The sequence below is a fragment of the Peromyscus eremicus genome, chromosome 10, assembly GCF_949786415.1.
Source record: "Peromyscus eremicus chromosome 10, PerEre_H2_v1, whole genome shotgun sequence".
Classification (NCBI taxonomy): domain Eukaryota; kingdom Metazoa; phylum Chordata; class Mammalia; order Rodentia; family Cricetidae; genus Peromyscus; species Peromyscus eremicus.
Genome location: NC_081426.1, coordinates 55,263,932 through 55,290,133, shown reverse-complemented (window position 1 = coordinate 55,290,133; position 26,202 = coordinate 55,263,932). Strand labels below are relative to the sequence as shown.

Here is a 26,202-nt window from a genome sequence, read left to right as displayed (position 1 = left end):
TAGCAAGTTGATTTGGGGATGTATCTTTTTGGTAGACTGTCTGCCTAGCATACACAGTCTTGGCTTCAATTCCCCAACACTGCAGGAAAAACAAAACAAAACAAAACAAAACAAAAAACATTTGGAAGAAGCTTTAGAAACAGGAGTCTAAGAGACTCATAAAACAGTGCTGGCTGTTGCCCTTGCCCTTAATTTCCCCCATTGATGGTAAGTCCTTATTGCTGAAGACACCACACACTTCAGGGACAGGACTTGGATGATTAGAGCATGAACTGACCTTGAAGTTTCCTTTCTGAGAACTGGTTCTCATCGTATCTGAAGGTGCTTTACAAGCTGTCAAGGGGAAAAAACATCAATAATCCTACCCAGCCTTAAAGCCTGTATACCACAACAATGACTAGCATGGCAAGATTTCCCCAAAGGAGCAATAATGCCACTTACATTTTGGAGGTGGGCACAGGGCACAGTTAACCAACAGGTGTCCAGTTGGACTTTCTGCCTGTTCAGTTGAAGGCAATTCATGTTTGTCTGTATCCCCAGCTACCTGTGGCTATGAGGTCATGTACCCTAGAGGAGCACCTACTATTGCATATTCCTAAACCAGCATAATTCCTAACTGTTCTGAATTTATATCCATAGCTAAATGCAGCTCTCACCCATTAACAAAGAAGCTACTTTATTAAGTAAAAAGAGTCCATTACAGAAAGCCATGACTGGTTACAATGTAAACAACTAATCATTGGTGCCCAGCTTCTGTACCTAAGGCTCAGAGAACACTGGAAAAAAAAGGAGCTAGAAAGATTGTAATAGCATCAACCCAGAATATCTATTGAAAGGTAGGATCTTCTCTATATGACAGGTGAGCTGCAACGATACAATCTCAAAAATGTGATTACCTAAATAAGAGCAGCACAGTGAGAGCACCAGTTGATATTCTAACATGGATAAGGGAAATCTCAGAAGTCCTCATATGTAGAAGAGTTATATGATATTAATGGCTGCTGAGAGAGGGAGAATCAATCTTGTCTAGAGACAGTCTCCTGGTTATCCAATCCCAAGTGGTCAGCCCTTAACACACATACACACACACACACACACACACACACACACACACACACACACACACATATTCAACAATGATTCCAGTTTTATTTTATTTATTTTATTTTTCTTTATTAAGAAATTTTCTACTCACTCCTCATGCTATCCACAAACCCCGCCTCCTCCCTTCCACCCCCCAGCTCTCTTTCCCAAGCCACCCTGAATCCCCACATCCCCCAAATTGAGGTCTCCAATGGGGAGTCAGCAGAGCCCAGCACACTGAGTCTAGGCAGGTCCAAGCCCCTTCCCACTGCACCAAGGCTGTGCAAGGTGTCACACCACAGGCACCAGACTCCATAAATAAAAGGAGAAATGTCCATTTTTTTTATCACCCCCCCAAAAAAAAATTACAATGATTCCAGAAGGGATCATGAGTTTTAGAGGGAGAGGAAGAGACAGGAGGAACTGAGGGAGAACAAGGGTTGAAAATAATGTAAATACAGTAGTTATATATTAATTCTTCGAGAAAGAAATAAAAGTACTGAGCAAATACCAGTGTTTCAAGTGAGACAAAACATGAAAAAAACGTATTTGGTGATACTTGGTTAAAAATATCCAATTGGGCTGTGAGGATCAACAGCTCCCCCACTCGTCATTAATCATCTCCACCTTTTCATATCTGTATAGGCACAGGTATGAAAGACTGCATGTCTTTTATTGTGCCATTTCTCCAACATTTCACTTGGAGGAGGAATCCTGAGAATTATAAAGGTCAGAGAACATGGCTGCATGTGCTATGCAGTTTCTAGGAGATGCATGTTGAAACCTTGAAGGCGATCCATAATAGAGAATTAAATTCTAATTTTTAAACATAATCTTTTATGAGTGTTTGTGTGTATAGAATTACAATTTGAGTGCATTTATAAAAACAAAGATTGTATATTAAGGAATTCACATTTCATTTGACAGGATCTTTTTTTTTTTTTTTTTTTTGGTTTTTCGAGACAGGGTTTCTCTGTGTAGCTTTGCGCCTTTCCTGGGACTCACTTGGTAGCCCAGGCTGGCCTCGAACTCACAGAGATCCGCCTGGCTCTGCCTCCCGAGTGCTGGGATTAAAGGTGTGCGCCACCACCGCCCGGCTTTGACAGGATCTTTTAAGGTTTTATTTTATTTTATTTTTTTAACTCTGATGACTGTTTTCAAAACTGTTTTTCAAACCATAGGACTGACTGCCTGACATGGTGTTAAGAGCCTGGGATGATAAAGACTGAGTATATGAGGATAGCATAGCAAGCAGTTTGCAAATATGATTGCTTAGGGATCAGTGGAGGTATACACACAGGATCAAGATGCCTCCTTGGCCTTTCTGTAGTCTCCACAAAGGGCAGAAAAAAATATATAAAATGTTAGACCATTGCCATAGAAAGGGTCAGAGAGTACAGTTGTAAGGTTGCAGGGCATTGAGTAATGCTTCTTCAGAGATGCCTGAGAGGGAGGGAACGCCATTTGTGTTGGACTCAGATAAAACTTTGAAGTGGCATTTTAGGAGAAGCACTTCTGTGGTTGCCAGGAGGGAAAAATGCCCTGAGGCGGGTGATGTGAGGAAATGCTGCACAGTAGGACAGACAGAGTAAGACCAAAGTGGTTGTTGATACCGCTTTATTATAGATGGAAAAAGAAAATGCTCCAGGGCTGGTGGGGAGAAGCGGTCAGTGAAATTAGACTTCCAGTGAAACGGGGAAATGTAAAACAAAAAGAAAAAACAAATAAACAAAAATCAGAGGTCAGATGTCAAGGGAAGGTCAGATCAAACATGCCTTGGGTAATACCAGGTGAGGCCAGCCTGTGATTTCTTGGGAGTTTAGAATCCATGATGTTATGCCTTTGTCTGTGAAGGACTTCTCAGCCCATATCCAGTCATCTGGACTGTTTTCGTAGGGCAGTTCCCCACCCCGATGCAGGAATGTGGTTATCTCAGATGTCCTTGTAATGTAGTGGAAAGAGACTGTAGGAATCTGGCACGTTTATTTTTCTGACCAAAATGTTAAGTAGCAATTACTTGGTTAAACCAAGAGTTGAATCAAAATCTCTGGTTATTATTATCTTTTTTATAGTAGTGAAACAACTGTGCATTTTACAAATCACTTATTACCTGTAAAGGCTGTGACAAGAAAACAAAACACTTTATTTGCAGTCTGATGGGGGAAATATTACTTTTAGTTTCCATTAAAGTAAACCGACTAATTCAGTCAGTCTGGATGCAGAAAAACACATAAGGTCATGGGAGCCAGACCGGTTAAATTAGAACTGCCAAGATGCCATTCTTTCAAAATGTCACTCAAACCTGCATAGAACTCAACACCTGTGTTTCCCACATACTAGTGTAAGGTCAAGAGCAAGATCAGCTGTGTAGGATCCTTAGAGCTGACTCTCAGTTGGTGCTCAGTAAAACTCAGTTTCCTTCTCTTCACAACACTTTTATTGCAGATGACTGTCAGTCCCTTTACTGGCAGAGAGTCCTGGTCATTTTCTTACCTTGGCAGACATAAGGTCAAGAAATCATCTGTTCACCTTGAACTTTGAGAGCCCAGCTATAGCAATAAGGTTTCTCTGGTCCCACCCAGCCCAACAGTCCTGCCCAGCCCCATGTCCCGCAGCTGCTTATAAAATAATCACTCAGAAGCTTAATATTATTTACAGACTGTATGGCCTATGGCTTAAGTTTCTTGCTAGCTAGCTCTTATAACTTAACCCATTCCTATTAATCCATAAGTTGACACATGGCCATGGCATTACCGGTCTGCTGACATCTTCCTGCTCCTTAGGTGAAGGCTGGTGTCTCTCTCTCTCCTCTCCTTTCTTTACTCCATATATCTGCTTGGATTTCCTGCCAGCCTCCAAGCTGCCTTGCCACAGGCCAATTCAGCTTTATTTTTCAAACAATCCGAGCAACACATATTCACAGCATACAGAAAGATATCCCACAGCACCCAGTCCCTTTGACTGCTCTGAAAGCATATTATTTAAGTCAGAAAGTTTTCTAAACAAGCAAATACACAGGCAGAAATACATGGCAACCCCTCTTCCTCTACAATTTATTCACAGGCCTCCTTCAACTTTTTCATGTATTTGTTTCTTTAAGAACTCTATGTATTGAATTTTCTTGGAGCTGGAAAATTGACTGAGTTTTCTTGAACCCAGGGCTTTGCACATGTTGATCATGTGCTGATTCGCTGAGTTACAACTATAGCCTAATTTTTAAACTGACACACAGAGGCATAACAAATGAATTAATGATAATATTATTTTTCCACACACATGTACATACTGTAATGCCTCTGTCAGGTTACAATTACCTGTACTCTGAAATGTTACTCAGCAACTTTTCAGTGGTTTGTTTTGACATTCATTGCCCCCTCTGCTGTGTATGTTAGTAGTACTTTGTTCTGACGTGCTTGGCCTTTTTGTTATTAGGAGTTAATTTTTGGTATGACACTGAGAAAGATCTGTTTATTGTTTTTATCACTATCCTCTCCTCCAGCATAAACACAATTGCTGTCATTCTCTTAATATGGTTATCTAAAAACTGTATCTGTAATTTAATTGAATCCTTGACTATGAAAGCTATTCATGTTTGAGTTATGTAGGATAATATCAATACTTTTTATTTCGCATGAAACTGCTATTTATTTGAAACCGGATCTCATATATTCCAGGTCCATTGTCAGTCCCTTGCCCTCCCCTTCACAACTCTTTTTGAGATATAGTAGCCCTTCTTCCAGTCACTGAGGATACTATGACCCTCAGTGGATACCCTAAACCTTGGAAAGAACAGAACTCTATGTATTCTGTATTTTTTTCTATCTATATCCATTAGAGTATCTGGAACTGGAATTATAGACTGCTTTTAGCCTCTATGTGGGTGCTGGGAATTAAATGTGGGTACTTTGGAAGACCAGGCAATACACTCAACCACTGAGCACTCACTCCATCCCCATTGTATATGTTGGGGTCTTATAAGGATGACCCAGAAAGTAATGTGGATTTTTAACATAGATTTTCATATATTCTATCCAATAACTACTAGTCTCTGAAAATTCAGGGTTCATGGGGCTGGGAGAGTGTCAATTGCTGTAGTGTTTACTGCACAAACTTGAGGAACTGAGTTTAGTCCCAATACCCACATAAGAAGCTGTGGCAGTGGTGTGAGCCTATTACCCCAGTGCATAGGAAAACAGACAGGAGAGCTCCTGAGGCTTTCTGGCCAGACAGCCTAGTCAAATTAGTAATTCATGTTCAGTGAGAGACCCTGTTTCAAAACTAAGATGGAATGAAACTGAGGAAGACCCCCTGACTTTGACCTCTGGTCTACACAGGTGTACAGTTGTGGACATGTGTATACACACATGTACGTACACATACAACTTGGGCTTCACATGAAGTTATGACATTTGTGACAACATGGATATACCTGGAAGGCACTGTGTGCAGTGAAACAGGCCGGCATTATTAGATGTGGAATCGAAAATCAATCTCACAGAAGATGAGTGTAGAATAGAGGCTACCAGAGGGAGAGAGCAGGAGAGGTGGTTTAAGGTTTCTTAAGCAGTACAAGGTTATACTTAGATCGGAGTAAGGCCTAGTGTTCCATGTCTCAACATTGTGAATTAAATCAGCAGTGATCCATTATATAGCTTGAGGAGAAGAATTTTAGGGACTCACCATAAAATGATAAATGTCTAAGGTGGCAGATACATTAATCACCTTGAGTTATTTAATGAAATATATACACGAATGAAAACATCCATTTTCTACCTTATAAATATGTACAAATAATAGTATACCAATAAAAATAAAGTTCAAAAACTTAATTGCGTTTTTGGAATGTTTTGCTAAACACTATTTTTTTTTCACTATGACTTAAATATAAGAACTGGAAGTTGAGTCTGAAGAGAAGTCTGTGTTTATTTTGTTGCCAAAGCATCTGGTGAGATACTCTCAGAAACTAGTGCTTGGATTTGCTTAAAAGTGAGGAAAGACACTTTGGAAAACTGCTGACATTTTATAGAAATACTGGAGAATCATTTTGCATCTACTTCTGTTGAAATTACTTCATTCTTAATACTGAGTCATTTAAAAGCTTCATACTTTAGAAAGGAATTAGAGACATGAATAGCAAACTACGATGAGTAATTAGGTAAATAAAAATGTAGATGTCGAGACTGTAGTGTTCCAGACAGACTGAACCTGTATAGTGTCAGAGCAGTGGCTAAGAGAGGATAGTGCATATTTTTAGTATTATGCAAAGGAGGCAGATGACCTCAGCAGATGCTGATGTTGTCTTTTTTTCCCTTTGATATTATTTAGAGTAAATGTAAAATACATATAAATGCCATGACTAATAAAAAACATATATTTGACCAGATGGCTTCAGGGTCATTCCTGTTGTGAATTTTAAATACAAGAGTTTGGTACCTCTCATTTTGTTAATGTTGTTGCTTAGCATGTTTATTAGGTTAAAAATCTTAAAAAAAAAAAAACAACAAAACTTAAAGATATAATCTTTAAAAAATTAAAGCAAAGCCAGATGTGGTGGCTCACATCTTTTGTCCCAGCTCTTGGGAGTCAGAGGGAGTTAGATCTTCATAAGTTCCAGACCAACCTGGTCCACATAGTGAGTTCTAGGCAAGCCACGATTACATGATGAGACCATGTATCAAAGACAAAACAAAACACAATGAAACAAAACCACTACCCTCACCACCACAAAGAGCAACAAAATTCCCAAACCCTGCTGCCCTTAAGAATGAATTTAGAGGAGAGTGCCTCTGTGTGACTCCCTCATGAATAGAGATTTAATTGCATGTATCTACACTGTTTTGAAAGAAAGCTTTCTAAGATCTACATTTTTGAGACAAAACCTGACAATAAGAGTTGAAGCTGTTTTTATGGAAGCAATTGAAGCTTCAAAACACCTGCCCTACCAGAGCTCACGGGAAGAGTTTATAGAAAACTGTATGGTGATACTTCACAAGCCTTATACATTATTCTGAAAAGGCTTCTTCGAGAAGTGTTTCCCTTTAGAACACTAAAAATGAAAGAAGCTGAGACCCAGGCTAATATACCTCTTGTCTGTGTTGCCTTTATTCCTGAGGGGACTCTGAAACAGTTTTCAAAATTGAGCTTATGTGTAAACCATGTAGAGGTCAAATGCTATCACTTACTACTAACTACTGTCATGGCTGGGCTGTTTGGCTGTTAGATGTCCTGGAGACTGTTATGGGTGTCTGTTAAGAAAGAAAGCAGTCTTCAGGAAGAGAGTATCTGTGTTGGTGGTATGACGAGGAGGGATTACATAACTAGCCTGTGGCTTTGTGCCTCAGTCTGTAAGGTAAGGCTAATATTCCTTTTCTCCTTTGGTTGTTTGGAGGATTAAATGTGTTAATGTTTGTAAGTGGTTTGGCACAGAGCCTGGAACAAAGCGTTATGTGTGTTACTGACTGGAACTTGAATATTTCTTCCCTGTAATGCATTATTATGTCCTATTTAACTTGCATTGCATCACACCAGGAACACTGCTAACATGGCATTGCCTTTCATAATTCCTTTTTATTGATTTTAGAATTCCATGAAGCCAACTAAGCTGTTGAATGCAAAGTTATGCTTGTGTGTGTGTGTGTGTGTGTGTGTGTGTGTGTGTGTATGTGTGAAATGCATGTGTATATTGCATGTGTGTATAGGTGCACATGCATGCTTGTGGGAGTTTGTGTGGAGGCCAGGGATTGACATTGGGAATCTTCCTTGATCTCTCTCTATCTATTATATTGAGGCAATGTTTCTCCCATGAACCCAGACATCAGTGATTTGGCTATTCCATCTATCCATCTTGCTCCGGAATCCTCCTGCCTCTACTTCCCAGTGCAAGGATTACAGACAAGCTTCCATACTAATGCGCCGTTTATGTGGGTGCCGTTAACTTGACTTCCAGTATTCATGCTTGAAGGCCAGACACTATTCATTGAGCAATCTCTCTAGTCGCTGTTAAATGAAGTTCAAAGGACAGATGTTACCACACAGAAATCCTTAAAGTATTTAAAATAAAAAAGAAAAAACAGACAGAGTGTGTCTTACTAGGCTATCTTCCAACTGATAAATCTTCTGCCTCAGCCTCCTTAGTGCTGTATTTACTTACCATGAACTGTTATGCCCAGCCATAATTAAATTAACTTAAATTAAATTTAGAAATAAAAATTTTACATTGGAATTTAGAAGTAAAATACTCCTCAAGAGCTTTCGTTTTTGTTTAGTTGACATTTGAGTTTGTAGGATTGTGATATTAAATTCAAGTTTATATTTGCTACAAAGTAGCCTAAAAGTATAAAAGAGGATGTAATTCCCTTTTATTATTTTGTCTTATCTTATATTATTATTAGAATTCAGTATTGACATTTACATGCAAAAAATAGATCATTGGGTATTGACACATTTAGTCAGCAACGTAGATTATTCAGTGTTAAGTTAACATACATCTTAGAGATATATCTTATATTGATTATTTTAATTTTAAATAAATATCAACAAATATATCATATAACTAACCATATTTAATTTTTCCTAGCTTTTTAAAAGTATAATTGATAAACATGGTACATAATATACATAACGGCACAATTTGGTACATGTACACATTGCGGACCATTCACCACAACAAGGATTATTTACATGTCTGTCATCTCACACAATTGAGACCTAATCTTTTATCCAGTTTTGACCTTCAGAGCTATTATTTTATCCAACTTTGTGTAAAAATATATCATTAACTATAATCACCACTCTGTATGTTAGGTACCAGGAACTTATTCTTCTTAAAATTGCTTAAAATTGCAAAGTTGTCCATTTATGTGTGGAAACTAAATAGTTGAATCTATGAAAACAGAAAGCCCAAAAGTGATTACTGCAGGCTGAAGACAGGAGGTACGGGGAGATTTTGGTTAAAGAAAATACTTAATTCTAAACTGTACCTGTAGTTACTTAGACTTAATAATGAGCTTTTAGAGCTTCCTGTAGGCTTTCCTCTTTTCCCTTTAATTACAGGGTAGTTTTATAAATTTTTTTTCATATAATCAAACTGATCCTTAGTATTAAAAAATAAAAATATAAAAGTTCAGTGAGTCATGTTTATAAAATGCAAATTTGAGTATACTTTTTTTTTGTGTGTGTGTGCAGTACACATTTACTCAGTAAACATTTGATGAGTATATTTGGGTACTAGGGAATCCTGTAATGACTGGGTTTCCATGGACAAATGGAACTGAAATGATTTTGTATGTAAGGATCTCAAATATAATATGGGAAATGAATGATGCAAAAAATGTAAATAAATATTTTGCTGAGTGTTATTATTAGTAAATTGAAGAGGAGAACAAGGGAGGAGGGTGAAGGACCCCTGCGATGGGCCAGGTTGACATTTGGCTGGAATGGCTTTTAAGCTGAGAACTTGAGGAAAAAAGGAATGAGCCATGTGAGGAGCCAGGTGGAAGTTTCTAAGCACTGAATATGTGTTACAGGAAGGCCAAGAAGCAGAGAAGATTCTGGGGGTAGACGGAGGTCATAGGACTGAGAATGAACGGTCCACAGAGTCAGCACCCAAAGATTTACTCCATGACAGAAGTGACATTTTTGTAATAAGATAGCAAAATGCCCCACTTCTGCTCTAGAAGGGTGTCCTTTTGCCTACATACCATATGATTCTCATTCTATTCTGTACAGGACCAGGACAACTTCTACTCCATATATTCTTAGATTTAGCAGTTTTAAAAAAAGCTTGATTTAAAATTGATGAGCACATGAAGTAGTTACCTACTGTTGAGAGTATTATAGTTGCTGGGAGACTCTGTCACACATTAAGGCTGTTATGAGACTAAAGTTTTCTTTTCCTTTTCTCAAAGCAAAGCCCTTAGTCTACTGGGCACTGAGCTGTCAGCCTGCCCCCAACAGCCTGCTGCCCTCCACATTTTCCTCCATTAGGCTCTTGCATGATACCTCTGGCACCCTACACAGGCAGCAAGACTGGCCTACAGTGCAGTGGAGGTCAGCTGTGAATTCAGTCCAACACAGAACCCTAAGCTGACTTTAAAACTAGGAAAGGTTTATTTTTGTTTGTTTATATGTTTATAACCCAAGGGCGTTGTGCTTGAGCTTGAATTGTATAGATGACAACATACATAGTCCAACGAACAGTTGGATACTCCTGGCTTTTGACAGAATCCAGGCTGGGAAGTGGCTTAGACTGTGAAGAGCTTGCATTTAGACTCATCAGCACCCATGTGAAAAGCTGGACATGGCCGTTCACATCTCTAAGCCCAGATCTGAGAATAAAAACAGGCAGGTCCCAGGGGCTCCTTAGCCCCCAGTTTAGCACAAATGGCAAAATTCCGCCTCAGTCAGAGACCCTGTCAAAAAAAAAAAAAAAATGAGATGAAGAACAATGGAAGATACTTGAGATTGACTTCTGGACTTTACAGGCCTGGACACATGTATATGTATACACACATACACATGCGCACACAAGCAAATTCTCTATAAACCTCCACATGTGAAAAAAAAAAAAGAATGAAAGCTTATGGGTCCAAATAGCTGCAACTAAATGATCCGAATTAAGGTGCATTAACATAGTTTTTGAGCCGTTTTCACTTGTTGCTCTTGCAGGCTGCGATTTAACTCTGAGTTTTCAGAAATTTAACTGCCCTTCCGCAACTGTTATTTTTATAAAGGAAGGTGATTGCATATGAGTGGGGTGTGGATGTTTTCTTTTTCTGTCTTTCTGCTGTGTTTTAAAAGGACTGTGCTTAGTCATATTACTTGTTCTTTCAACCATTTTAGTGTGTGTGTGTGTGCGTGTGTGTGGTTTTACTTGGGTCTTAGTGTTCATAGTTAATCATAAGTAGAGAATGAGACATTTTTGGACTTTGTCCCTGTAAAGCAGAGGTGGGGTTTGGGAGGTAAGTGAACACATACCTGAGAGAGATTGCAGGAACTGCTGTAGGGAAAATAGAGTTCACTTTGGGAGGAAAACTCTCTGGTTGGCTTTGTACTGGTTCATCAGGGAAGGAGTTTTTATGAAAGTGCCTTAGGGATAATTCTTAAAATTGGCAAGGGAAGAAAGATAGGATGGAGTAGGGCTTTAAGGAATGTCTCCCTAAAGATATTGATTGTTTATATTTTAAAATGGAAAATGACATGTTCTACTGAGCTCTCATATTCTCTTTCAATGTAAGGCAGGTGGGGCTCCCCACAGACCTCTTGAGTTCCCTGATGACTGTTGGGACTGTGTTGGGACTGAGAAGAAAGAAACTCATATGCTTGCCTTGTGAGAATGGGGGAAAGGAGGAAGAAAACAATGGATGCAGAGAGGCTAGGCTACTCAAGGAGTAAAGAATGCGTGTTGACTGATTTTTGCCTTTCCTTCCAATTGTTAGTGTTGGGAATCTGGGGATCCTTGGATTGTTGGAAGGGAAAAGCCAGATGACTAACTCTGCAGGGCATTGCTATGAAAAGAGAAGAGATAAAACAAGCCAAGGAGCTTTAGGAAGGAGCCCATAGATGAGGGGATCAGATGGAAAAAGGCCGGTAGTCAAAGTGGTTGTATGAGGTTAAGTGTCTGCATGTTCTTATTAATCATTAATTCATTCAGTGTTTATATGTGAAGTTGTTGTACACACTGGTGAACTTCATTTTTTTTCCTGTTTGGTTATTAGCACTGGTTGGCTGTCCAGATGCATACATTTGTTAATGATTAATGTGAGAATCTTTTTATATTTTACACAAGTAATAGCCCTTTGGCTGGGAAACAGTAAGAAGAAAAAACTCTCCCAGGGCCGGAAAGTTCTTTTTCTATCTTTAACTCATCTGAAAACCACAGGAAGTGATACCAACTCCTTAAATGTGTTTAAAAACTGCAAAGGAGGAGGGAGGGAGAAATGCTTGATGCTGACCTGTTTCACTTTCTGAAGTAAGAAGTTAGTTTGGGTATCTATTAAAAACAGATGATATCCCGATGGCATCAGTACAGACCGAAAGTGTGCAGAGGAGAGGGTATTGAAAATCTTATGGGCTTGAGTGTGTGAGTGTGTTGGGAGAGGGGACCAAAGTAATACAGAAACCAAGTGTGTGCACAAAGCTTCTTCAGCCAGAAAGAGTCTTCTTTAAAGTCTAAATGTCAAATGGGATTATTTTATTTTGGTGTCCAAATTTTATTTGCCTTTTATATGATCCTCTTTCAACTGTCTCCTGTTTAAAGAGGTTGTAAATGACTCTCTAATTTAGCAAGGATTTTTCAACATATTTACTTAGAACCAATAATTTATATGTATAAATTTAATTAACAAGGCCTTATTAGCTTAACAACATAGTATTCATTCTCCAAACATCAAAGCAAACTAGGATCCACACATATGCTTAATGAGGGGTGAAAGCATTGTGTTGTATGTTCAGTGAAGGATTATCTTCTTGATGGAATATGGGTTCAGCGATGGTACATGGACCCACATCTTGTTTAGTGGTGGCACTCACTGCTGTGTGTGATAGCCATGTTCACATTATTTTTCAAATACATGCTTTACATAGCTAGAAAATGGTTTTATACACATTTCCCTGTGTACTGTGGGTAGAAAGCTAGACTTGGGCTTTGTTGTAGCCTCTCATTACCTCTGTTGTCTGACAGAACAATGGAATGTACTCAACATAATGACATTACAAATACATTTCAAATCTGCTTTCTGTTAAAATAACAGTTTCGTATGTTTTCCAGAAAACGCATGTTTCAGAAGAGATGGGTGAAATTTGATGGCTTTAGCATTTCTTACTACAACAATGAAAGAGTAAGTATATTTACAGTCTTCAAGGATTATTTTACATACACTGAGTGCACTTTGGGAAACATGAGTTGATTGTTTAGCATTTTAAAGAACAGAAAATAGATTATCAAAACGAAAAGAGCTGGAATATGACAAAATCACTCCTTTAATAATTTAACTTTTCATAGACATGTACAATCAATTCTTAGCTCATACATCTAATAGCTATTTATGGATCATCTATAAACTGTAGGCGATGCTATGAGCAATGTAAAGGTGAATACAAAGTTTCATCCAGTAGAACATCAAGGGAGGTAAACAAATCATATTACAAATAGAAAATTGAGAAGCAAGGAGGGATTGCCTCATTCTTTGAGAGTGAAAAGTGTTTGGGTAAATCCCATTTGCTATGAGTTTGAAAAAAAAGAAGTTTGTATGTGCAGAAATGAGAGAGAATAGGAATCATTTACAGAAAAAAAATATGCAAGAAGCTCCCATGAGAAAGCATTGGCCATTTCACAAAACATGTAGTGTTTTCTGGTTATTTTGTGAATGAGCTTTGTGAATGGGAGATGCGGGAGATGATGCTAACAGGGTTGTGTAGAGACTACTGAAAATCTTGTCTGTTGGTGAAAGTAGCAGAGGGATATTCCTTGAGCAATTGAGTCTTAATGCATGGCAGAGTTCTAGGAATGTCTTCTTAAGCTTTGAGGATGTCATTTTAAGGAGACATAGGATGAAATATCTGTGGGGACCATGTTATTATATCTGAAAACAGTAAAAGAAATTTCCTGTGTATGTATTTATATTTGTCAATGTGTACATATGTTTATATGCATGCACAGTTAAAAATAGCAAATTCTGTGTCTTATACAGTTACATGGTACATGATCAACCCCCTGTGTCTTAGCTTGTGTATGGGTTTGGGCTGAACCTTCTATGCGTCAGAAATACGTAAGATGTTCCATTTGTATTGACTGTGTCCATCATTTTTCTTGTTATTCTCTAAATGATACAATAAATAATAGTTTACATAGATTTTCTATATGTAAGATATTATAAGTAACCAGGAGGTGATCAGGAATGCAGGAGGATATGTGGAAGTTATATGCATGTTACCATTTTGGTTACGAGCTCGAGTGTTTGTGAGTCTTGGTGTCTGAGGAGTTTCTGAAATCAATCTCTCTCAGATACTGTGGGACAGTGTGATCAGCTGTTAAACTTAGAAATTACATGAGTAACATCTGCATCACCCTTTTGACTTCTGTTTCGCCATTTTCTAAGTGTAAAGGTGAAACTGATAAATATACCATGTATTAACTTATTAAAATTAGACCCTTTTACTCCTAATTATATTTTATCTTTAAAGTTTTAATTTTAAGACATAACCACATTCTTTTATTTATATACCAATTTAACATTGTTATCTCATTAGAAGTTTATACTGCATAATATTTGTGATATTTTTGGCTTGGGGAGAGGTATCTCTTACTGCTGCAAGGCAGAGGAGTATGTATGTATACTTCTAGACAGACAATAACCTGGGCTACATCAAACACTTACAGCTGGGAACAGTAGAAGGCTTCAAGTGGTTTTTATAGTGACCCAGATAGAGTAACCACTTGGTTTAAACAAACATCCACATGGTTTGCAAAGTGGTGGGACAAAGGTTTTTCATCATTATTTGCTAATCAGCTATTTCTAGTTTGTTTGTATGTTTGACCATCTTGATGTTTCACCTGTGTCCGTGAAGTACACAGGGAATTCAGTGTCCCTAGACCTGAAGATAACTTTTTTGTCGTCATTATTTTTCTCTTTTATTATTATATTTTTCATACAATACATGAATCATGTTTGTTTGCCGCTTTTCCAATTCCTCACAGATCCTTCACACCTCTCTCACCACCTAACCTTGTGTTCATTCTCTCTCTTTCAAAAATAAAATGAATCCAAAAACAGTAAGACAAAAAAAAAAAAAGCCAAAATGAAACACAAAAACCCACAAAGAAAATGGTTTAGCTGTTAAAGATTATACTCATAACCAAAATGACAAAATGATGTCAGAGAAACTAATTGCCAGTTTCCTTCCACATCTGGGTCTTCTCTGTGGTTTTTATTGAACTACAGAAGAAATGTACTCAGGTGTGAGGAAGACTTCCTTGCCTGGTTTCTTTGTTGGCAGGATTTTCTCTACTCCCATTGAAGAAGGAATTTCTACTTTCTTTCCAAGTGGACGAGTTTCCTCTGTATCATCTCAGAGCCCATCACACCTGCAGTGGAGTGAGCCTATTGTCATTTCAGAAATTTATGCTACAAAATTCATTATTACAAGTTTATAGTCATGTGATTTCCTAGAAATCATTTAACCAAGCATCATTCTTTAAAAATACTCCAGGTATATATATCTCCAAACATTTCGTGACCTTGCATCCAGATGATTGATTTCATCTTGCCAAAACCTTCTACCATTTGAGAGTTGTTTCTTAAAAGATTGTACTGGGTCCCCTCTGAAAAGACGTGCACTTACGGATTACAGCTAGTGCTCTGGCTGGCTGTGCAGTTTAGCAGCTGTGTGGATGATGCCTCCGAGTCATTGAATACCTTGATGTGCCCCTAAGTGTATGATTGGGCATCAGAAGGTGGTGTGCAGAGGTTCCAATTTTCTGGTTTTCTTCTGTGTTCCTCAGTGTCGCCCAATGATACCTCCAAGAGGACTTCTTCATTTTATTACAGAAACAGTGTCATTCACACAGCCTTGATATCTGATCCCCTGCTAGTAAATCTAACTCACCCTGATTCCCACTCATCTGTGGGAAGAATTGCCCTGTGGTTGTTTCACCGTCTGAAAGTGGCAGATAAATGACAGAGTTGACCTAGATATCTGTGTAGTGTAACCTCCAGGGATGCTTTAAAATTTCTTTAAATAACATTTCACACTTTGGAAAACAGGCATTTCGAGCCTACTATCCATTGAGGATTTTTTCTTTTTACTTTGTATTGTCTTTATATTGTTGTTACAAGAAAAAATGTAAAATCAACTCTACAGTGTTGAAAGAACTCACAGTTTTACCCTGAGATCTCACAATGGGTTATAAATGAATAATTAGATAACCTCTGACTTCCTGAAGTTGAAGTGACACAGTAGTCAGTTTGCAGAGTATATTTTGATCACTTCCTTGCTTTCCCCATTTCTCTTCCAGAAGTCATTACCTGTTAAACATAATATCATTGTTATTTATAGGCATATAGTTTTTTTTTTCCTCTCTCTTTTTTTTCTAACTCCTCGGTGCTGTTTGGATTTTCTTCATTGACAGATGGGTTAAAGGTAGCACAGAACAAACTGTTAATTATCTCATTAGGGAGTTTTTTTTCCAAAGCTATTATAATTCTTAGTAAACTAAAGTTTTGGAGAAGGTCACCTAGGTAACAATGTGTAAATGTTTTTAGATATTTAAAAATTCCCACTGTCTGGCATTAGTCATGACATATGCATAATAGGTACACTCATAAGCCGTCCATAAAGATGCTCTGCTTCTTCCACCTCTGTATGTTGCCTGGCAGTGGGAAGATGTTCTCTCTGTCTTCACAGTCTCTTGATTTGACCACATATTTTTATTTTAACTTACTTTCATTTACAGAGTTTCCTTTAGTAAACCAATCAAATTATGTATTTCTTTGTAATGACCTTTATTAAAATTTGGGTGCATACTTTGGGCAACTTGAGTACCATTTCTCTGCCATATTTTACTCTTCATATATTCTTTCTTTTCTTCTATTTGAACTTCTTTAGCTATTGTTAGCCATTGAAACTACTGTTAGCCATTGAAACCTACATGAGGACCTGCAGGATGACTCACCAGGTAAAGGCAATTGCACGCCAGTCTGAGGACCTGAGTTCAATTCCTGGGGCCCACACAATAGAAGGATAGAACCAACTCCAGCAAGTTTTGCTCTAACCTGCACTTACATGCCCACAAGCATATACATAAATAAAAAAGTAAACCACGTGTAAATTTCAACCATCTTAGTATTGTGTCCATAAAGCTTTGCTTTATTTCCTCCAGCTGGATGACAGTTGGACTATAAATGTGTCAAGAAGTCTATAAGGAAAACAAATTGAAAGAAGGAAGGCAAATTAGGAGAGGGTGGTAATAAATGAGGCATTATGAATTATGAAGGTGTGTAGTAATATTTAGGTTCAGTAGACGTGATAAAAACAAATTTCAAAAATATTAAAAATGAGCTGTCAGAGTTTGGTATAATTGTGATTGATTGGACATGGGATTCAATCATTCAAAAATATTTCTTTAGCAATAACTCTAAGAAAGTTGGTAAGAGAAAGAGATGAATGATCTAACATCTACATGGAAGACATCATTAATCAGATTATCACATTCCATGACACTGTAGATCATATCTAAATTCCAATGTATAATTATTACAAAGCATATATACAAGTTGCTGTTAAATTGGAGTGCTTGCACTGATGAGTGTCAGTACTCTAGAAGTGAGTGGAGCTGAGAAACAAGGCCATTCAGAGCCTCAGACAGTTATGTACTCTGAGGATTAAGAAAGATCACTCGAGTAAAGTTCTAATGAGTTCAAACTGTATACAACCATAAGGACAAGTCACACATGGAAAAACGTGTTTTTCCATAGAAGCATATAAAGAACAGTTTAAACATTTAATTGAATAACATCTACAGGCAATAATGAGCAATCTGAAGTGAACTCACTCCTACTCACTATACCTGGGAGCACAAAAACATTCCAAGAACAATTCTGTGTTCCAAAGAAAATGAGGTCACAAGACTCTTGTCTATTTTCTTGGAGTGTTCTCACAAGCACTCAGAATTCTCTTCAACTGACTCCATTCCTGGACCATGTTCCCACAGTGAGGATCAAGGTTCCAGAGAAAAGTCCCAGCAGGAAGTATTTATTCAGTAGAGTAGAGTGTATTTATGCTGAACTGTGAAGGATTAACTATAAATGCAAAGACCGTTGGGCATTTAGGGGTAGGGATGGGAGCATATTGACACTATAGATGTAGGGAGAATTCATATTTTGTTTGTGGAAAGGATTTACTCGGGTCAAGGATTATTCAATCCTATTTCAGAGAGGAGGACTGGAAAAGTGATATTTTATTAGTTTTGTCTTTTATTTTATTTTTCATTATATGTATATGAGTGCTTTCCCCTCTACACACACACACACACACACACACACACCACACACATATATTCATTTTTGTGCACTATGTGCATGCAGTACACATGGAAGCCAAAAAAGGACATTGAGTTCTCTGTAACTGGAGCTGCAGACAGTTGGGAACAACCATTCAGGTGCTTGTTATTGAACCTGGCTCCTCTAGAAGAGTACCCAGTGCTCTTAACCACTGAGCCATCTCTCCAGTGATATCTCAGTGGACAAGTATGGAGTTGAGTATAAACGCTGTGGAATAATCCTTTTGTACACTGTAAAGAGAGTCATCTGTTTACAGATACTTTTTCAGCTATTGATGAATTAATTTGTAATTTGAGGAACCTAGGCAAAATTAAACATACTACTGATAACAAAATATTGGAGTCTGATTGAGTGAAGGTGAAGATGAGGAAGGGACAGAGGGAGGGAAGGAAGGAAGGAGGGTTGGCAGGTCAAGTGAAAGAGAACAACTTTAGGTTTGTTCACACAAAGGTGGTAGCTGAAATGTGAGACGGGATCTCTCTTCTTAAGGAAGAAGGATAAAAACAAGAAAGAAAAACAACAAGAAGAAAAAAAAAACCCTCAGTTATTTCATGAATACTTTTTCCTCTGATATTCTTCCTGTTGAGGTTATCCATTCACTTTCCTAAATCACATGTAAATGGCATGTTCATTGTTGCCTATATGAGAGGATGTAAGAAAGGAAGCATACATGTGTATATATTTGGAATGTTATTAGAGTGTGAATAGGATTTTGACAATTCAGGGGTGAGAGGTTAGAAGAGTGGAGGAGAAATTGTTATTGGAACCAAAGAAGATGCCAGGTAGATAAGGTGCATGGTGACAATCAGAGGGGGCCCGTCTTTCCTGAAGAGCATGGTGTTGCTGACAGCTATTCCTCTCCTGTCTGTAAGGGCAGAAGACTATTAAGGGTGGAGTGCTCCCTGCATGGAATGGCTTAGCATATTCATCTCCTAAGCCTTTATTTTGGTTATGAGTTTCTGCTCCTAACTGGAGTTTCTATGGTATGTTACTTTAGACGTTGTGTTTATGTGGCAAAATAATTGGCATAAATGGGATGAGATTTATATGGGGCCATGGTTTCAAAGTATTTGGTCCCATTGATTCTAAGGTAATGCAAAACATCATGGTAGCAGGCATATATAGCAGAACCTACTTCACAGTGGCCAACAAGCAGAGATCAAGAAAGGACTGAAGGCCTGATACAACCTTTCAAATATCCTAGTCACACACATGCAGAGGGCCTAAGTAGGTCCCATGAAAACTCCTTAACTGTTGGTCTAGATTCTATGTGCTCCCAGGAGCTCAGGCCAGCTGTCTCTGTGGGTTCCTTCATAATAACTTGACCACCTTCTGGCTCTTACAGTCCCTCCTTTTTTTTCTTAAGGAAGACTCCCAGAGCTTCACCCAGTGCTTGGCTGTGAATCTCTCCATCTGCTTCCATCAGTTACTGGGTACAATCTCTACATGTGTATGACACTTATGTAGCTTGGTCTGTTGGTAAGGCTCCTAGCAGTGAGATCAGGACCTATCCCCATGCTGAATTATCCAGTGCAGCCTTTATGCAGGTGGAGGAGCTCAGTTCTACCTCAACTTTATGGGCCAAGCTTTGTTTAAGCCCATGGGAGACCTGCCCCTTTAAGGAGGATTGGATGGGGAAGGGGGTAGATGGGAGTTGAAGGGGGGAGGGAACAGGAGGGGAGGAGGGAAGAGAAACTATGGCTGGTATCTAAAGTAAATGAAAAAAATATTACTAACTAAAATAAAATTAAAATAAAAAAAACACCCTAGTGATGATATCCATGTCCCCCAATTAGGCTGTACTTCTTAAAGTTCCTGCCACCTTCTACAATATTGTTACCAGCGGGGTCCCAAGTGCTTGACACATGACCTTGTAAGAAGACTTTCCTACTCAAACCATCAAATGTAGATACTACTATGGGAGAGAATGGAAGAAAAAGCCATTAAGGACAGCCTGTGGGAAAACTTCTGATATTCAGATGTGTGTGTTACAGCCTCATATTTCTTGACAACTCTGCATTCTTTATTATTTACTGTTTTTTTGAGGTCGGGCATCTATTTCTCATTATCCGGCTTCTGTTATTTTTATTTGATCTGTCTTGTCAGAGTTCTCCCTTTCCACTTAGCAATTTGATGAAAGTTAAGTTTTCGTAAAGTCAGGATCAAACCTCACCATGTTTATGAAATGCTTTAAAAGGAACTAAGGTTCTGCATCTTTTTACTTATGTGTCCTGAAGTTTGAATTCACTTCTGACCTTAAATTGCCTGGTTTTTAAGTGCATAGTGAGTCTGAAGTTTCTCACACATAGCACAAGAAATATTCCACTCTCAACAAATCATTGAGGTCATCTACCAAATGGTTTGGGAGTTCTAAGCAAACTGAAGATTGAGAGAAAGTGGTTAGACTCTTGATGTCCTTGAAAGCAAAATGATAATATGTGTGTGAATGCCGATTGGTAGCAGCAAATGTACCTTCCTTCATTTCTTGTTGTTTTTCAGGGACATAGTCTTACACTGTAGCACAAGGTAGCCTCTAACCTCCCATCTCAGCTTCTCCAATTTGGGGATTAGAGCTACAAATGACCATACCTGTTTTTCTTTTCTTACCCATTATTCATTAGGGAATGGAAAAAAAAAAGTGACTCAGTGTGAGATCAAGGTTCTCCTCATCAGACCATGGAGAATAAGGTGTATTAATGAATCTGGCAGGCTACTTTGGTATGCTTGTTCTCTCTATAAAGCAGCAGTATTTCGAGATGCTTCCCTGACAGTTCCTGTTGTGACCAGCAGATGCCTGCAAACACCGTGGAATCCTTGTGAACAGACCGATTTAGAGACTGTGATTCTGGGCTTAGGAAGTGGATATTGCTGGCCTCTTAGTGTTATTTTATTTTATTTGGTGCTCTGCCTTTTAAATCCAGGAGACCAGAAAATTGAAAAGGTCATTTCTCTTAAAAGCTTCTGACACTTCATAGTTTTCTTTTGCAGCATTGAAAATCAGTGTATTTGCTTGTCCCTTTAAAATTTTACATAGAAATCATGAGAGAAAAACAGTTGTGAATCCATCACCATTCTTACAGGATCTTCAGAAATTCATGTTCATCTTTTTCTCTAACTAATACAGGAGATGTACTCAAAAGGAATAATCCTGCTCACTGCGATATCCACAGTACGGGCTCAAGGAGACAACAAATTTGAAATTGTTACAACACAAAGGACTTTTGTTTTTAGAGTAGAAAAAGAAGGTAAGATTATTTTCCGCTACCCGCCCCCTTCTTCTCCTCCCCCCTTTCTTTTCTAAGATCTGGCTGTGTTACTCAGTCTGGTACAGAACTCACTATTCAGTCCACAGGCCTTGAACTCTGAAACCTCTGGCCTTATTTCCTCAAGCCCCAAGAATTCAAGCATGCACTACCCTACCTGTGTGTAACATAATTTTGTTATTGCTATCAAGATACTCAGAGTCCTTCATTTCTCACAAATCAGGTTAATAAAACGGGTAAAGAAAAATATAAGGCCACTTATAAGTCTAATATTTTTAAATAATCTACATTTTAAAAAGAGTTTTTGAATGTACAGTGGTAAAGCCTAAGTAAATTAACAAGTTGCTCCTTGTGTGGTTACTATTATATATAAAAAACATTTTTTTTCAGGAGCTATTAAGTATGAGAGATGTCTTTAAGCTGTAGCTAAAAAGCAGTGTAAAATGGACAAAAATATTCTCTCACAGAGACCACTTTAGTGTGTGGTTTTGATAATGCAAAATAGGCACTTAAATGTTAAAAAACCAAGGTCCTGATTGTAAACAGGTTGTTTTTTGAGAAGCTGACACAAGGAAGTTCTTAGCTAAATGAACTGACACAGTAATCTTTGGGTTAGAGACTTTGTACTGATTAAACTCACTGAGTTATTTTCATGGGAATCATCTACTGTGGGTCTCCTCATGCAAGGGTGACAGGTAGGGCAGAGAGATGATTCAGCAGAGAACGATGCATGCTGCTAGGAAAGATAACTCGAGGTTATCCCTGGGAACCATATTGTAGAAGGAGAGAATCGATTCTTGCACGTTGTCTGCAGACTTCCAACACACAAGACACAGGTGCACCTCCACTCCTAAGTGCCTGTGTTTGTGAGCATGCACTCTTATGTGTATGCTAGCACGCAGACACACACACACACACACACACACACACACACACACACACACACAGAGAGAGAGAGAGAGAGAGAGAGAGAGAGAGAGAGAGAGAGAGAGAGAGAGAGAGAGAGGCAGAAGCATAAATGTGAACACAAAGGAGAAATGTGATGTACTGGTTGGATTAGGCTAAAAGTGTACAGGAGAGTATTCTCTGAATTTGATAGTACAGGAGGAAGAGGTAATAGGAAATGCAAGTTCTGTATTGTGCATTTGATTGATTCTCAGGATATGTCATGGCGATAACCTTCTCTAGTTTCAAATAATACAGGTAAGGCAACTACTTGATTAAATATTAAGAGAATAACCTTACTTTAGGATCTATTTGGGGGTAGATTATAATTGACCCAATTTTTAACAAAGTGTCATCTTAGTGTGCCCTGTTTCAATAATAATTGCAAAGGAACTTACTGAATGCTGTGGATATACCAGACATTTTGCCAAATTCAGCTTCATAACACCTTTTAACGCAGTTTACATGATTGTTGCCTTCCTACTTTATACACAAGAGCATCTAGCTGTAGGTAGAAACTGCTGTAATGTTAAGCATTGTGCAGTACCATTGCCCTTTAAACTACTCAGCTCCCAGAACATGGGTTAGCCTATGGCACAAAGAAACTGTTCAATAAATATGTATTTCTAGAATGCTCTCATTATTACTGAAGGTAATCAGCAGTGAGTGTACCCAGCTCCCTGTCAGGGAACAATGTGTTCCAGACTTTGATTACTGATGATTTATGAAATCAAACTAGAAGCTTGTGTCGCTGCTGAAAACAAAAACACCACACTAAGCCTTCCCAGCAGCATAACAAATACCAAAGAGCAGTGCTTGAGGGCATGTTATACTGTGTAACCGATCAATGTAGATGTTCCCTATGGCTGATATAGAAAACATTTCATATTTCTATTGCTATACTTTATTTTAATTTTTAAATATATTTTAAACTAAAAGTTTATCACAATACTTTCATTCTGTTTCCTCTGTCCTTCTCACCCTCCAACCCCTTTCACATTCTCCCCTCAAGCTCAAGATAGTCTCCTTTTCCCCAAATATTATTGTTACACACACACACACACACACACACACACACACAAATTCAGTAATTTATAAATACAACCTGCTGAATTTTTATTGTTTGTGTGCATATGGTTTCAGGGATAACAACTTTCTATTGGATGACCAATTAGAGTGCTGATCCCTGGAAGAGGCTAATATTCTCTTTCATATCAATCATCCGTTGCCTATAGTTCCTGTCCAGTGGTATGGACCTGTGAGAATTTTCTCCCTTCCATGTAATATGTCTGTTGTTATTGCTATTGTTCAGATATTGTTTATGCAGACAATTCTAGAAGAGACAGTGTCAGAACAACAGATGTCCTGGTATTATGGCTCTTCAAAATCTTCCCTACCCCCTCTTCCACCATGTTACTGGAGCCATACATACAGGAGCTGTTATGTAGATGTATCCATTATGGCTGGGTTCTTCATCTTCCATTGATCTCTCTGGATTGTTTCTAGCTGAGGTTTGTGTGTGTGTGTGATGGTCTCCATTTACTATAAAGAGAAACTGCTTTGATGAAGGGTGGTAACTACACTTATGGGTGGATATAAGGATAAAATTTAGAGTGTAGTAAGAATTCTCTTAAGACCCATGACCTCATTAGCACTGGAAAACTGGCTACCTTTTAGTACCAAGCATTAGTCCCTCCGGTTGAGCTGATCTTGAGTCTGATTCGATAGCTCTTGGTTACCATCAACATGTGACTGCCATTTGCTATATATACGGTTATGGATATCTTACCACTTTTTGTCATTGTTGTGGTTCATAGATGTCACAGCTGAGTAGGGATTATTAATTGCTTCCCTCCTTGGGCAGTCTGCATAGTATTTTATGTTACTATGGAAACTATACTGCAGGACAATGACTCCCAAAACAGTATAGACTATGGCCGTTACCCCTAGTTCACTCTCAGAGGTTGAGGGTAAGCTCAGGTTGCTGAATAAACTGAGCACTTAGGACACAGGACTCGGATTATTTGAGTTGACTTGGTAATTATAAGAAAACAACACCAGAACAGAGATCATTAACCTGGCCTACAGCCTAAATCTGACCACAGAAGTCTTGGTGGCACACAGTCATTTTCATTCATTTATATGTCAGCCCAAGGTGCTTGCTAGCCTCTACTATGGAGTGTTTGTAGAGCATTGTATGTAAATAGCCACTTCTGCAAATCATAACTAAAATACCATTACAGTTTGGCATCTTTCACATTCCCGCTATCTAATGTTTTGTCATAAAAAAATATTGCCCTTTTCTTAAATAAATGTGAATTATATTAAAATAATATCGCTTTGAAAACTGTCTTCCTCAGAGAGAAATTTCATATTGGCTCCTCTTGTTCTGGGGCAGAAACACTGGCATGGGTGTGTAGTTCATGGCATTATGGTCTCCAGCCATAGCTATGAGTCAGAAATTTACAAACAGGTGATGCTATGGGGTCCTGCTTCTCAGGGTTAGCACAGAGCTTCATGATTCTGATGGGGGCGTTCCCTGTCCAGTACTGTTCTCAGAACCTGGTTGTCAATTGTAGGTGCTATGTTTCTGTTAATTTGAGCACATTGTAGGCCATGGGAAACAGACTAGTCAGTCACTCAATTCTAGGCACTAGAGAGTTCTCCTAGGTAGTTCTGAGTCGGATACCTAAGATGGTCTTAAATTCAAAGCATCTTCTTAGACCTACCATATGAAATATACCCCAGTTGCTTAGGGAAGTTACAACATGGTCTGAAGCAAATTATGAGATGTCTTCTAATTCTTCATTTTTCACCCTCCTCATTCTCATTCATGGTGACTGTCTGCTTCATTGATTGCTTCATAGTGTTACTGAAATCTCTTAAAGATGTTTTAGGACCATGCTATAATTCCAAGTTCCTTTTAAAAAATATTATACTACAAATAATGTCTTTTGTAAACATTAAACAAAGGAGTGCATAAATATGTATCTACTTTTCACCATAGCTATGGTGAGACTTTCCAATAATATTAATATTATACTGTAGATGAACAGTCTTATTAAATAAGAAACACAGAGCCAATTGCAGAGTTAAAAGCCCAAGAGGGTCAGAGCAGTAGCTGAGAGCTGAGTTTACCCTTCACTGCCGCTGCTGTCTTTCCTCTCAGCAAGAGCGCTACTTCCTGTGTATCTGTCTTTTTATAGACTTTCTGTTCTACCTTCTCATTGGTTGTAAACCCAACCACATGACCTCCTCATCACTGCCAATCTATACAGAACTTCAGGTCTTCTACAGTTGGTATTGAGATTGAAGGCATGTATCTCCATGATGGTGGTATCCTCGAACACATAGAGCTCTGCCTGTCATGTGATCGGATTAAGGGCCTGTGCTACCACTGCCAGACTTCTGCTATGGCTTGCTATCAGCTCTGATCCCCAGGCAACTTTATTTATTAATATACAAATAAAATCACATTTCAGTACAAATAAAATACCACCATATTATACTACTAGGGTTGGTGAAATAGTTCAGTGTTAAAACGCTTGCTGTGCAAGGGTGAGAACCTGAGTTCTTTCCCGAGTAGAGGCACATGTTTGTAATTCCAGTGCTGCTACAGCAAAATGGGGAGCAGAAAAAGGAGAACCCCCAAATATTCATGGAGCACCTACTCTGTCAGTGAATATGAGTCTGTCACAAACAAAATAGAAGGCAAACACTGACACTCAGACTATATTCTGATCTCCATACTCAGACCATGGCAGGCATATGTGCATACACACACACACACACACACACACACACACTCAATATAAAGGTGTCTACTACTCAGACATTTGCCCAGTTTTAAACTC

General features: G+C 38.4%; 1 protein-coding gene across 2 annotated transcripts in view; it reads left to right on the top strand.

Moving 5' to 3' along the window:
- Arap2 (ArfGAP with RhoGAP domain, ankyrin repeat and PH domain 2) overlaps nt 1–26,202 on the top strand; it is a 179,670-nt gene that overhangs the window by 41,480 nt on the left and 111,988 nt on the right. For both annotated transcript variants that reach the window (XM_059275892.1, XM_059275891.1), the window contains exons 7-8: nt 12,851–12,920; nt 21,265–21,385. In XM_059275892.1, coding sequence (XP_059131875.1) covers nt 12,851–12,920; nt 21,265–21,385 — 191 coding nt within the window. The remainder of the gene's footprint in view (nt 1–12,850; nt 12,921–21,264; nt 21,386–26,202) is intronic.